The sequence below is a fragment of the Ochotona princeps genome, chromosome 10 (genome assembly GCF_030435755.1).
Source record: "Ochotona princeps isolate mOchPri1 chromosome 10, mOchPri1.hap1, whole genome shotgun sequence".
NCBI lineage: Eukaryota > Metazoa > Chordata > Mammalia > Lagomorpha > Ochotonidae > Ochotona > Ochotona princeps.
In genome coordinates, this window is record NC_080841.1 from 50,065,972 (window position 1) to 50,081,559 (window position 15,588).

Here is a 15,588-nt window from a genome sequence, read left to right on the forward strand (position 1 = left end):
TTGGAAGTGTGCTAAAGAAAAAAAGGAAAAAGTTACAATGAATCTTCACAAAGTTCCAAGGGAAATAAAATGTTACAGAAACCTTATACCACATTTAAATTTTGTATCAATATAAACCTAATTCATGATTTCATTTTACTCAAGATTTTTAAAAGTGTTCTTATAATGGGGCTGGTGCTTTGGCTCATTAAGTTAATCCTCCACCTCCAAGCAATGGCATCCCATACGGGTGCCAATTTGAGTCCCAACTGCTCCTCTTTCAGTATAGCCCCCTGTTTGTGGCACAGGAAAGCAGAAAATGGCTCAAGTTCATGGAACCCTGCACCCACAGAGGAGAACTGGAAGAAGCTCCTGGCTCCTGATCGGCTCAGCTCTGGCCACTGCAGCCATTTGGGGAGTGAACCAATGGATGGAAGATCTTTCTCTGTCTCTCCTCTCTGTAAATCTTCCTTTCACACACACACACAATCTTTAAAATATTTTTACATTTTAAATTTCTGTTAACACTAGCTGAATTTACAAATTTTTGTCTATGCAAATTCTAATAAGCAAACTGGCCTGTAAATGTTTATTACAGGTTTTCTACAAATTTGTTTGTTTATCTGCAAGTTAGAGAAAGAGAGACATAAATGGCAAGAGAAAGGGGGAGGGAGGGAACTGAAGAGAGCGGGATCTTCGATCCACGGGTCTATTCTTTAAATGGCTGCAAAAACTAGGTCTATGTCAGACAGAAGCTCGCAGCCAGGAACTGCAAATAGGCTCACACATTGGTGGCAGGGCCCAAGCACTTGGGGCCATCACTTATTGCCTTTCCAGACACATTAGCAGAAAGTTGGATGGGAAGCAGACCAGCTGGGACTCAAATCAGTGCTCCAAGGTGAGATGCAAGCATGGCAAGTCTAGGTTTACTTATTTACTTTCTTAAAGAAAGAACATATTTCAAAAAAAATTGATTTCTTTTTGTTGGAAAGGCAAAACAGCTAGAGCTGTGCCGATCTGAAACCAAGAGCCAGGAGCTTCTTTTGGGTTTCCCATGCGGGTGCAAGGTCCCAAGGCTTTGCAGCATCCTCCACTGCTTTTCCAGGCCATAGTAAGAGAGCTGAATGGCAAACTGAGCACATGGGACTCAAACCAGCACCCATATGGGATGCTGATGCTTGGAGGTGGAGAATTAGCCAGTTGAGCCAAATCACCAGCCCAAATAAAGACTTAAACCTCTATTCCACAGCACCAGCTCATGTTTTGTTTAGCTATTTTAAGTCCATTAGGAACATACACAAGGTATTTACATGGTCCAACAAAGTTGCAATAAAAGATTTTTCAAAGTTAAAACTTTTCACTGTCCCCAAGCATAAGTATGCTTGTTTAACAAATGATGACACAGTTTGCAGCTTGAGAACTGTTTCAGTAACACCTGTGTCAAATATGGTTTTTATTTTTGTCAAGTCAACAATCCTTTTTTTTTTTTCCCCCAAAAAAGTTTTAACATCTGCTCAGGCATTTGGCCTAGCAAAGATGCTGCTGGAATACCTTTATCCCACGCAGGAATCCGTAAGTTTCCCAGCATGAATTGTTCATTCCTGCTTTTTGCTAATTCAGACCCTGAAAAACAGCAATGAAAGCTGAAGTGACAGGGTTCCAGCTACCAACTTGGACACCTTTCTGGCTCCCAGTTGAGTTCAGTTTAGATTCAGCTGTTGTCACCATCTAATGTGTGAGACCCTGGATGGAGGCTCTCCTTTCGTTTCTCTTTTTATCTGTCCCTGTTTCTCAAATACATAAATTTAACATCCCTGAGAACACTAACGGTTCTTTTAATCAATGTTTGGTTGCTCCATTATCCAGAAGCCCTATGAATCTGAATCTCTACTGCCTCTTAACTCCCTGTGGTTTTGACCATACTGTCTTGAAATTCTGTGTACTTCTCAATGAATCCCAAAATCTACAGGAGAAATCAAATACTGTGATGTCCACAAAGATATAATCTTCCATTAGAAAGATTTACAATTGCTTTCAGCAGGATCCTAACAAACTGACAAAACTTGATCACTTTAATACAATTCAGGACTCAAGCATTCAAGGCAACACTTCAATCCTCCAAAGGTAAATATATTTCCACTTGATCCTTTCTTGCAGAGTACAGTCTTTAAAGGTACCAACTTCCAAATGTAGTAAAATTTTACTATTTCTCCCCTCTTTGGTAAGACTTAAAGTTACAGAAATCGCTCCCAGCTCTGGAAACTACTCAGAATCTCAGTATTTCAGACACTTTTCAAACTAGCATGTACTCTGGGGAAATAGGCCTCACTTTCTCAACGACTTTTTTTTTCAAGGTAGTTTCAGCAAAACATATTTTCAGTCTTATTGTCTAATCATTCATTCTTTTTTAAAAAAATACATATATATATACGTGTGTGTGTGTGTCTGTCTGTCTGTCTGTCTGTCTGTCCTTGGATCAGTGAAAATGGCAGTATTTCAGAAGTATCCAAACCACTTGGACAGAACCCTTGGCGTATGTACACATTGAGACTCTGGGTTGATAAGAGGTGGCGGTTCCTCATTCATGGGTACTGGGCTATGTAGAAAGCCATGAGTGGTTTCCCCCTTTGTCTCTCCCTTTCCCCCAGGAACAACAAGAAGAAACAGCAAATTTGGAAGCAATGGGTTTGCCAAATTTTCCCTGAATCTCGATGCTTCCCACCCTGATCAACCATGTAATTATTACTAAAAAATAAAATTAAAAAAGAGGAAATAACAAATTGGAGACATTTAGACTAATGGAAAAGAGCACGCCAAGAGGCTGGTGTTGTGGCACAGTGAGTAAAGACAGCATCTGCAGTGCTCACATCACATATGGACACCAGATCATGTCCTGGCTGTACCATTTTTGATTTATTTTCCTGACAATGGCTTGGGAAAAACAGAATGAAACTGGAACCTTACACCACAGAAACAACCAGCTCAAAATAGAATAAGGATTGAAATTCTAAGATTTGAAAGTATAAAACTCCTAGAAGAAATCACGGGGAAAAGTTAGTAACAATAGTCTTAGAAATGATTTCCTGGCTATTACATGTAAAGCAAAAGCAAAACATCAAATACAAACAGGAACACATCAAGTTCAGGAAAAACACTTCTGTGCAGCAAGGCAACAATCAGCAGAGTGAAAAACTTGAGGGGCCAACGCGTTGGCTCAATTGGTTAGCTCTCTGCCTGTAAGTGCCCCAAAGGGCACCAGTTTGTGTCCCAGATATTCCACTTCCAACCCAGCTCTCTGTTTGTGGCCTGGGATGGCAGGTATGGGATTTCAGTCAGGTAAGATGAAACATTTCTAGAGCTCCTCCACGAAACAAAATGCACACACACACACTTCTGTACAGTTAAAATTTAACGGGATAGCTCTTATATTACATTTTTACACCATATTTTAAAAATACTTTTTACCATGTTTTTTAAATGCACAAGAATATGTAAGACCATTTTTGATTAAAAAATGAATGGTAAATGAAGTACTGGCATTTATTAAAGGCAATATTACTTCCAAATAAAATTAGGACTTCCAATGAAACTTATAAATACACCTGTACATTATAATTCATTGAACTATCAGAAAGTTAAACGCTGTAACTTGTATTAACAGACTATGCTAATGGGATAAGAGGGGGAAAATGACAAGGTGGGAAAAGGGGGAGATAGGAAGGTTAGGGAATGAATCCCTATACCTACTAAACTGTATCCTGGAAAACAATTTAAAAAAAGTTAGAACTGTTTCTAGTCTATCATTAAAGCTCTATGCTATCAGTGACAGACTGACAAAGAGATGAAGGGGATAAATAAAATGGAGATCTAAATGCCCTGGTGTTAGCTCCGGGACCGTGTAATTTGAAAAACAAAAACAAACAAAAAGCAAGGAAGACAAGATCCTGGCTATGAAGAATCTTACAGTTTAATAAGAAAAGCAAGCCAAGATTATAGTCAGGATATATCTGACATAAAAAAGTGTAAGAATATGGGATGAAAACTGGTACCAACACAGAACACTGGCACCACAGGGTGGAGGATTAGTCTGATGCACCACTATGACAGCCCCTAGAGAAAAGATTTAAACACAGAAAGGAGCATGATATGTTTGGGGAAAAAACTGGCGCCACTAACCAATGCCAGTGCTGGCAGGCGGAGCACTGGCCAGCAGAGCCATCACAGCAGCCTCTGAATTTTATCCTTTAAATCTTCTCTTTTCTCTAATGAAGTATCTCCCAGGGAATTTCTCAAATATTTTGATTTGGTATTTTGCAAGCCTTCACTAATCATATCAGAAACAGAATAAGTAAGACACTATAGCATTTTACAAATAAATGTTTCAGATGGTAGTGTCAAATGCAAAGACATCTTTAGATCAATTGTTGCATTTTAACAGAATATGAAATAAAAGAGTTTCTTACCTTTCTTCTGGAGTATCTACATGAAATGTTCTCTCTATGACAGTGGTCCACTGGAGACATCTTATAATAAATGTGTTTGGCTTTGGTCGCTCTGTTTTCATTAACTGGCACTCTAGGAAAAAAAAAAAGGCTCTTTAAATATGTAAATCAAATATGTATGATCTAAATTTAAGTCAAGTCATAAACACTTTGTAACACTTCTTTATTGATTTGAAAGGCAAAGGGACAGAAAGAATGGGAAATAGGAAGGAGAGACACAGAAAGACCTTTCATCAGTCAGTTCCTTCCCAGGTGCCCACAGCAACCAGGGCAGGGCCAGGCTGAAGACAGGGACCAGGAAGTGCGTTAGTCTGTTTCACAGATGGCAGGTAGCCAGACATGGCAGGCATCACCTGCTGCTTCTTGCTGTGCTTATCAGCAGGACACTGGATGGGAAATGGAAGCAGGACCTGTAACCAGGGATTCTAGTGTGGTTTGCAGGCATTTCCAACAGCACTTGAATTAATCTGCTACAATATGTTTCACACAAGAAGTGAGAATTACAGAGTTCTCTCCTATACACAAAGCTTAGTGCAAACGTACAGTAGTCTTAGATCTCCTCACAAAGCTATTCACAACCTGACCTGCGTATTCTTTTCCATTCCATCACCCATTCTGGCCGCTTAACAGGCTGAGGTAGATTACCTAATTTTTCTATATTTAAATCTTTTTCTCTAGGGGCCAGCATGGTGGTATAGCAAGATAATCCTCCACCCTATGGCGTCAGCATCCTATACAGATACCACTTCTACCCTGTATACAACCTTGGTAAAGAGCATCTCTTTGGTCATCAGCTATTAAATGCACTGCTACTTCCCTCTTTAGCAATGGTGACAGTTAATGCTGATCTATCATCACAGTATTTCATCTGTCACAGAACCCAAACTGATTCTCAGAATTCTTCTCAACGTAATATTCCAAGCATGCACTCCCAAGTAATTTATAATTACCTCCTCCACCTTCTGTTTTCCACAGCATGCTACCATCTTCTACAATATGAAATAACTAACTTATTTAGTATCTTTCTTGCTTTCTGTCCCTTGAATAAGAATGTACTCATGGCAGCAAAAACTATACCTCACACCAGGACACACCAGGACACACAGCATAAATATTGCTCAAGTGAATACATTCTGATAGTAGTAATGCAACAAACAAGGCTATTTTTTTTTAATACAAAAAGACTATGTAGTGCAATCTCCTTATAAAAGCAAGAAGGGATAGAGTTTACAGGCAATCAAAGGTGTGAGTCTAATGAGAAGCTAAGTGATGGAGCAAGAGTGAAACAGGATAAAAGTCCAAATCAGTACAGAGGCAAGCAGCAGCAAGTAAAAAGCTCTTCTTCATTGCTTCTATGTTTTCAATGAATTAAAATAAGAGTGATCAGTCCACAGCAAGTTTAAAGGAAAATGCACTGGAGACCTGAGAAGAATCTATGAAATAGTGCTTCTGCAAAACAGAAGAGCATAAAGAGTAGGAAAACATATCATTGCTATTGTGTAATATTATGGATTCAACTGAACTTCATGCTCAATAATCTAAAGTGGAGGTCAGAGTCGCAGTGGATTAACCTGCTGCCTGTAACACCGGCATCTAATATAGGTGCCAATTTGAGTCCTGGCTACTCCCCTTCCAATCCAGTTCCTGGCTAAAGCGCTGAGAAACCAGCAGAAGATGGTCCAAATGTTTGGTTCTCTGCTCCCATGTGGAAGACGTGGATGAGGCACCCAGCTGCAGCCTGGCCCAGGCCCAGCCAGTGCGGCCATTTGGAGTGAACCAGCAGATGGAAGATCTCTCTCCTTCTCTAACTCCATTTTGCAAATAGGTAAATAAAACTTTAAAAAGAATTTAAAGTAATCACAGAATGACTACACACTTTCCCCCAGACCCTTGTGCAAGAACACAGAAAACTAGATTTTAACTAGTAAGAACAGATACTTCACTTGATCTTAGTCAAAAGTCCAAGAAGTGATAAAGGATTAAAGTGAAACCAAGTTGAGAAATCAATGTAAGGGAGTGATTAAGTTACTCAACACATGAATTTTACCTTGTTTTTTTTTTTTAAAAAAAAAAGATTTATTTTTTATTGGAAAGGCAGATTTATAGATAGGACAGACAGAAAAATCTTCCTTCCATCCACTGGTTCACTCCCCAAGTGGCTGCAATACTCAGAGCTGAGCCAATCCTAAGCCAGGAGCCTGGAGCCTCTTTCAGGTCTCCCATGCAGGTGCAGGGACCCAAGGCTTTGGGCCATCCTCGACTGCTTTCCTAGGCCACAAGCAGGAAACTGGATGCAAAGTGGAGCAGCCAAGACATGAACCAGCACATACAAGATGAGGATTTAGCCATTGAGCCATCACACCAGGCCCAACACATGAATTTTAAATGAGTATGGAAAGAAATTGGCATTTGGTGGTGTATAAATTAATAAAAAACAGAATCAGTAGACCATAAAATTTCTTTAGAGTCAAATTTTATATAGCAATATTACTCTTTGAAACATGAGATTAAAATGTCAGTTTGTATTGCTATAAATATAAAATTAAAATATCAAAGATATTAATTTAACTTACAATAGTCAATCCCCCAATTTCCTATAACTTACACTGCCTAGCAATCCAATTCTTGGAATTCATTATTTGTTCTCACCTCCTTATTTCCAAAAGTGCTACTAACCCCAGCCAGTAGTAGTTCACTACATGATCCTACAGTGTTTAACATGTATTAACTTGATCTAACTTGATAAATTACTTAAAGGCTACAAATTATGTGCCAGGCTCTTCCTGTAGAAACTAAGACACTGACAACATATAAGTGTTCATAGTAAACATTTAATAGGAAATAGGTAGGAAGGGCAGAAAAAGAAAGGGAGAATGCCCAACTTAAGATTTACCTGCTTCAGTTTTCTTCAAAGTTACTACTGTGAAATCAAGACAACAGATTTTGAAACAACCATATTCAAATACACAATCTCTCACCCACTATCAGCTATGTGATGCTAGTCAAAGTACTATGTAACTCTAATCACTCAGGCTTCTGATGTTGTCATCAGGAATATGGCATAATCTTAAAGAATTTCAGTATCATACCTAAATGAAGCTTAAGTGTTGTACTTTAAATAACCTCATAATAAGATTGTAAAAGCTAGGGCCCAGCGGCGTGGCCTAGCGGCTAAAAGTCCTTGCCATAAATGCCCCGGGATACCACATGGACGCCGGTTCTAATCCCGGCTGCTCCACTTCCCATCCAGCTCCCTGCTTGTGGCCTGGGAAAGCAGTCGAGGACGGCCCAATGCACTGGGACACTGCACCCGCGTGGGAGACCTGGAAGAGGTTCCTGGTTCCCAGCATCGGATCGGTGCAGCACCGGCCCGTTGCGGCTCACTTGGGGAGTGAATCATTGGACGGAAGATCTTCCTCTCTGTCTCTCCTCCTCTGTGTATATCTGACTGTAATAAAGTGAATAACTCTTTAAAAAAAAAGATTATAAAAGCTATTCAGAATACAATACAATCATATTCCAAGTGATTAGCAAATGCTGTAATTAATAGGCTGTTAATAACAACAAAAACAAAACTTTAAATATTTTCAATAGCATAACTGAAAAATTTTTAGAAAAGTAAAATATGTATTTATATGTGGGATATTATGGGAAAATAAACTTGACAGTGTTAATTTGTTAAGTATTGACAGACTCAACAATATACATTAAATGTCAATTATAAGCCATGCAGTATTCAAAATTCTGGATTTACAAAAACAACTAAGAAATTCCAGGAGCTCAGTATATAACCTATTCTGCTAGTAAACACTCTATACATGTTACTGTAAAGTAGTAAGTAATTAATATTATGAAGCCTTTGATCAGATCCTTGGGAAGCCTTCAGTCCACATTATACACAATTACAATTAACAGTCTAACAGAGAGAAAGCACAGTACTCTGTAGATCTCAGAATTGAGCACTCTACAAATGCAACCAACTTCTAAACTCACCGTTAATTAGATATAACCTAAAGAAGCAAGAAGTGACTACCAAAATATTCAAGTGGCAGTTGGGTAACTCCCAAGGGGATATCATGCAATTTGCTAAGAAATAAAGCAAACACAGCTTGTTAGGCTGTACAATCTACATTTCTCTATACAGTGAATAAAACATATCACCAAAGCTGTAAGCTTTCAAATGACAATGGTTCATCACCCAGTAAGTTTAAAAGAACTAATTATTTTTATTTCCCTGCACAAACACTTCACTGGCAGGAGAAAGAATTCCAGATGGAAAAGAAGTGTATACAGGAGAGAAACATTAGAAGTCTGAATTAAGCCAGCCAGCACAGTGGCTGACCACAATCTTCAACTGTAGGGAGGAACTTCTGCATAACTGGCATCGTATAATTCTACCCATCAAGGGTGAAAGAGTTGCCACACCTCACACCCCTCCAAGAAGGGACGGCACAGATCAGGCCTGATTCTTGGTTCATTTGGCCAGCACTGAACTAATTCCACCTTCTGCTCACCTCTGAGGAAAGGGAACTAATCCTAAATCAGATTCTAAAAGGGGATGGCAACTAATAGATTAGCTAATACCTCTTTATAGAAATGTCTTGCTTTTTCAATTCTGCAAAGATTTTTAAATCAATCTATGAAAATTCAAATTTTAAAAACAAAAACTGACTAGAGAAATCAAAGAGCTATTCATAAACCAATCATGATTTCTGGGATCATTTAACAAACCCCAACAAACTGTTTTATTTTGTTTTGTTTTGTTTTTACAAAATGGCATGTGCCAAGCACTGGCACTATGAAAGTAGCTATAATAGGCAAACTCTGCTGAGCAACTTAAACTAAAAATTGAGTTTCAAACATTCTGCTTGCTTTCTACCATTCAGAACTATAGGTGCTGAGGCCAGAACAACAACAACAAAAAAAAACAGAAATGTATCCCCTTAAAAAATGTCTGTTCAAGTTTTATTACAAAATTTAAGACTTTATTTCAATCTTTTTAGCTCATTAAATACTTACTCTTTTAGAAGGAATCACACTAATGCAAACAACCAAGACATAATAATTCCATTTATACGCAAGTCAAGTAATGAAATTCTGGTTGAGTTATGATGACCATGAAACAGTTTTTTTCAGACTCTAAATGTAATACTACCATTGGATAATCTTTAAAAGGTGCAAGTATTTCTTTTATTGACTGTTTCAGTATTTCAAAAATGCAATGCCCAGTTAAGACTCAACATATCAACTCTAAGAGATTCATTTAATTCACTGAATGAGAAGTGTCTTAGGTGAGGCACAGTGCCTTGGTAGAGAGCAATTCAGTGAGGATATCTGTGGAGTGCTTACCGAGTAGTTCTTAAAAGTCATTCACTTAATTCAAAGGACAAACCAAATATGTGCTATGTAATTACGCTACACTTTATAAATGAATACAAAAGATCCAGAAGAGCTAAATAACTGGTCCAAGACACACAGTTTGCCAAGTAACTGAAAAAGGATTTATTCCAGGACCATTTGAATAGAAACCACAAGCTCTTCTGAAGAGACTGTACCTTTGGGAAAACAGCCAATCAAATTCAGTGATCATCTCCCAAAACATGGAACTGTCTGTCTGCCATCCCACATCTTCCCCAAACCTTCTCTTTGTTCGGCCTTTCTCATACCAAGAACATCTTTTCTTTGATGAGGAAATCGAGAAAAACTTTCAAGGCTGACAAGAGAAGGGGTGCCCACTATCCTGACTTGTGGCTCAGGTTATCCCCTTGCAGGTCCTGTCCTTGGCACTTCTGGCTCTCCAAGAAGGCAGGCAGCAGTAGGTGGCTTCGAATGAGTAACGGAACGGAGCAAAGTGGTAAACTAGCAGAATACAGCAGAACCTCTGAGTTCTTTCACTGCTGGGTTGACTCTGCAATGCCAGTGAAATGAACAATGAGAAAAACGTTCAAAAACTAAGCTGCATCAGGGAAGCTCCAAGTTTCTACTCATTTTTCAGATTTGTTACCCAGAATCTTACTCATAGGAAATAGGAGAGGAAACAGACAAGTTCTTACATTTTGTTTCATAACATAAGGGATCTGGAAAATGAAGGGATTAGGTTCAAGTTCCCAAACTCTACATTGTCCACAGGAGATTTTTTATTTTATGATCCATATTCCTAATTATGACATTTTAATTATCATAGACTTTAACATATTGGTATTAACATGGGATATCATTTGTGGACTTAAATTGAATTTAAATCATGATTTGTTAATGTGAACTTCTCCTAATACATTTTCTTTAATGAATATGCTTGTCACAGAAATCACCAGTTTGCAAAAACCACATTTCCAGAGGCAAAATTTTGCTACCTCATCTGTCTACCAAACACTGTTTCTAGTTAAACACACACAAGTCAACGATATTTTGGAACAACTCTTCTTAGCAGATTCTGCAAAATTCAAATTCAAATAAATAGATACTTTGGCCACCTCAAGAATAATTTAGATACAAAGATGACATATGGCATCAACTAACAAACACAAGAGGTATCTGTATTTGAGTGATTTCAAAGAATACAATTTTTAAAATTATCTTGGAAAAAATTTTTAAAAGATTAACTTATTTGAAAGGCACAGTGGCAGAAAGATGGGTAGAGATAGAGATCTTACATGCTCTGATTCAGTTCTCAACTGCCCACAGCAGCCAGAGATGTGTGAGACCAGAGCCAAGGGCCAGGAACTCCAGCCAGGATTCCACACAGATGGCAAGAATCTAAGTTCTTGCTCCATCACCGGTTGCCACTCAGGCAAATTAGCAGGCAACTGGATTAGAAATACAGATTAAACAGATTAAACCAGGCACTTCAATACGGTGGACATCCCAAGAAGCTGCTATAACACAATGCCCACGCTCAGTTTTGTTTTGTTTTTTTATTTGGGGGTGGTTTTTTTTGGTGTTTTATCAATCATGGGCCTTAAAAATTTACAATTTAGGGCCCACTGCAACAGCCTAGAGGCTAAAGTCTTCGCCTTGAAAGCACCAGGATCCCATATGGGCGCCAGTTCTAATCCCAGCAGCCCCACTTCCCATCCAGCTCCCTGCTTGTAGAGGATGACAGTAGAGGACGCCCCAAAGCCTTGGGACCCTGCACCCGTGTGGAAGACCGGAAGAGTCTCCGGGCTCCTGGCTTTGGATCAGCTCAGCTCCGGCCGTTGCAGCCACCTGGGGAGTGAATTATAGGATAACAGATTTTCCTCTCTGTCTTTCCTCCTCTCTGTATATCTGCCTTTCTGATAAGAATATGCAGATCTTTAAAAAATTTACAATTTTAACCATATTTAAGTGTTAAATTTTGTGACATTACTAAATTAACATTACTATTTAGGCAAGTTGGCTTTAAAATAGTTAAACATACTTCTTACTTTGCTTCACTGTAAAAATCATGCATGTTCAATCAGGAAAACCCACACCCAAGGAACAAGCAAAGTAGAAATCGCCACCACTCACAGTTAAGCATCGCTAATTTTTTAAAGTGCACTTTTCCAAGCATTTTCTAAACATTTTCGAAAATCATGAAACTATAGCTGATTGCATCATCACAAGTGATTTGGTCACTGAATATTGTATAGTTTTCATTTCAATAAATATCAACATTATCATATTTGATTGCGGTACATTCTAGTGCACTCATATACCAGAGTAAGTAGTTTATACATAATCAGACTTCAGGAAATAAACAAGTTAATTATCCAGATATACACAGTGTAACATCTTATCTTTACATAATATGCTATTGGGAATGTGTTGAAATCTGAGAAATAACCTTGGACACCAGTTTCATTTTCATTGAATAAGAAAAATTAACATATGTTAACAAAATTTCTAAACATTCTAAAAAGAATATACATTAAATTGAAACTGCCAAGAGGGCAAAGTCCATATTGTTTTGTTGCCTAGAACTGTATCTATACAGAGCTCATCTCAAAGAATAAACAAAAGGACTAACTACAGCTCAATTTATGAACCATCTTTTGCCTTGGTCAACTAAAATTTCATTTTTAAAAATCAGTTAAGGGATAATAAGCTTGTAATAAAATAACTGACTTAAGCACAAATCATCAAGGAACACTCCAATCACTGAGTAAGTGGTAAATGACTGAAAACTGCATGGTGCCAATATGTCAACCTACAGATTATCTGTCAAGCACAAGAATGAAACTTTATAATCAAAGTATGAAGCCACTGTCACTTCAACCTGATAAATAATGATAATATCACTAATACTTTCGTGAAGTAAATATTAAGAACCTCCTGACATAATGCAGTATCAGTAACAAGATCACCATGGAAAGCTTCTTGATAAAAACACTGCAGGTAAACCCTTCAGATCGAACTTCCATTTCATAATAAATGCTTTCTCTCCAAAGCAAGAGAATCCCAGAAGAGAAGACTTTCCTTAAGGCCTTTCTCTAATAAATCTGTGTGACTGAAAGGAGGTAAGACCAGAAGAGACTTCTGAGGGACAAGAGCCAAATGTAATGTGAAGCCCTTAATGCACTATGATTTCAACATACCTATTGTAAAACATACTTCAGGTACTATGGGAAAGTATGAGTATGAACTGAAAATGATTTTTTTTAAGACTTGGAAAGTCAAAGTTACAGAGTAAGGGACAGAGAGAGAGAGAGTGAGAGAGAGAGATATCTTCCATCCATTGGTTCACTCCCTAAACATGGCTGCAATAGCTAGAGCTGGGGCCAGTTCTAAGCTGGAAGTCATCTGGGTGCAGGGGCCCAAGGGCTTGTGTCATCCTCCCTTGCTTTCCAAGGCCATAAGCAGGGAGCTGGGTCACAAAGTGGATCAGCCAGGACATGAATCAGTGTCCATATGGGATGATGTCATGCTGTCATGCAGAGAATTCGTCTGTTAGGCCACTGGAACTGAATTAATACTGAATATTTGTAAATTTTACTGAGTGTGATTGTGGTACTATGAATTATATAATAAAGTGCTCTTATTTTGGAGAGATTCATATTGAAGAATAGTGGTATAAAGATATCATGGTATCATAATTTCCTTGAAATATTTTTACAAAAACAGAATGCAAATAAAGCAAAATGTTAACTGCTAAATAAAAGTAATGTGATGTCTACAATTTTTCATTAAAAGGTCAAAAATAGAAATCTCCTAAATATTACTACATTCACTCATCAAAATAAACCAGAAAAGATTTAAACAACTGAACGTAGAATTGAAAATTATTTTTAAGGCAAAATATATGGACTAATAATTGGAAAAAATACTTCTAGTTAACAAAACTTGTTCAACTCAAGTTAAACTTCAGAATATTGCAGAGGGCACAAAGGTATAAAGCTACTGCTGCTGGATTTAATTTATAGCTTTAATGCCTCAAGTCTCCATTAGTATCAATGGGTCAATTATTTTCAAAGTTGCATGTGAGAGTAAAGAAAATATCCAGACAAAGACCTGATTCTGATTCATAGTTCATCTTCAAAACATCACACTGGAACAACTTTCTTCTTCCAATTGCCCATGTTCTTCTCCTTTATTTTAAAAACAAACTACTCAAAATCATTGCCTGTAAGAATTGGTCTTCTGGTGTCAGCACAGTGGAATAGCATACTAAAAGGCAGATTTACAGAGTGGAGGAGAGACAAAGATCTTCCTTCCACCCACTGGTTCACTTCCCAAGTAGCTGCAATGACTGGAGCTGAGCCTATCCAAAGCCAGGAACCCAGAGCTTCTTCTGGGTCTCCAAGCAGATGCAGGGTCCCAAGGCTCTGGGCAACTCTGCTGCTTTCCCAGGCCATTAGCAGGGAGCTGGATCAGAAGTGAATCAGGCAGAACTTGAACAGGCACCCAAACAGGATCCCAGTACATGCAAGGGGAGGATTTAGCCACTGGGCCATTATGTCAGGTGCCCAGCTGCCTCACTGCTGATCCAGCTCCATGCTAACAGCCTGGAAAAGCAGGTAATAACCCAAGTAACTGGACCCTTGCACCTGCGTGGGAGACCTGGAAGAAGCTCCTACCTCCCAGTTTTAAGCTCAGACCATAGTAGTCATTTGGAGAGTAAATCAGCAGATGGAAGATCTTTCTTTCAAGTAATATAAATAAATCCATCAATACCCCCCAAGATAAGTCTTTTGTCATCCATCCCTTCATCAATTAATAAAACCATCATTTCCCTCATTGTCTTGAAATTTTCTCATCAAACGTTTCTTTCTTGTTCTCAGCTCCTTACTGACTCCGATTCTACCAACATCTCTAACCATTCATACTTTTTTCTCAGGGCCTCTTCAAAAATGGAGCACTCCCTTAGGCTCATATCTGTGTTCCACTTGTATTTTATAATTTTGTCTCTCGTAAACTAAGATGTTCATTAAACAAATTACATATCATGAACTTGCAGTGTGCCAGGCAACAATCCAGGACTGGAAGATGCATCAGTCAACAAAACAAAGTCCCACTTTTTGTGAAGTTTGTATTTTAGCAACAGAATGAGTGGTGGTGCAATAAACAAGGACACTGAATTTTAAAGCACAGTAAGTACCCACAAGTACTACGAAGAAAATTTAGGGAAAGCAACAAGTTAGAATGACAAGGAAGTAGGCATTGCCTTAGCAATAACAGAATGGTGCTTCTTAATCAAATAACAGACCAACACAGTTACCTGCAGGAGGAGTGACCAAAGCAGAAGCAAGTGGAAGTACAACAGTTCACAGCTGGCTGGTACCCACAAATGTGTCTGAGAAAGAAGTCCAGTGTGACTAGGGAAATGGTAGGTGATAAGAGGAGAACCATCACCGCTTCTCGGCCTTTTGGCTAAGATCAAGTGAAGAGAACCATGTTCAATGAGTGGGTGGATAGACCTTGCAATCCCTCTCCTCCTCTGATCAAGCTCTAGCCACGGAGCAAAATCGTCAACATTTCAAAAAGCATGTTTTTTTTAAAACTTTCAAGTTGAAGATTTCTAGACAAGCAGTTTTTTTAATATTTTCTTTTTAATATTGTTTACATAATTGAGAGAGATGTGCACCCATTTGGGACTCTGATTAGCGTGGGGAGGGTAAGATATGGAGGAAGGTGGGAGATACAAATG

General features: G+C 38.5%; 1 protein-coding gene and 1 pseudogene across 3 annotated transcripts in view; both read right to left on the minus strand.

The window, feature by feature from the left end:
• The window catches only part of AKT3 (AKT serine/threonine kinase 3), a 261,075-nt gene that overhangs the window by 85,688 nt on the left and 159,799 nt on the right, over positions 1–15,588 (minus strand). For all 3 annotated transcript variants that reach the window (XM_058669410.1, XM_058669411.1, XM_058669412.1), the window contains exon 4: positions 4,443–4,554. In XM_058669410.1, the coding sequence (XP_058525393.1) occupies positions 4,443–4,554 (112 nt within the window). The remainder of the gene's footprint in view (positions 1–4,442; positions 4,555–15,588) is intronic.
• Positions 6,249–6,454, minus strand: LOC118759195 (U2 spliceosomal RNA; annotated as a pseudogene).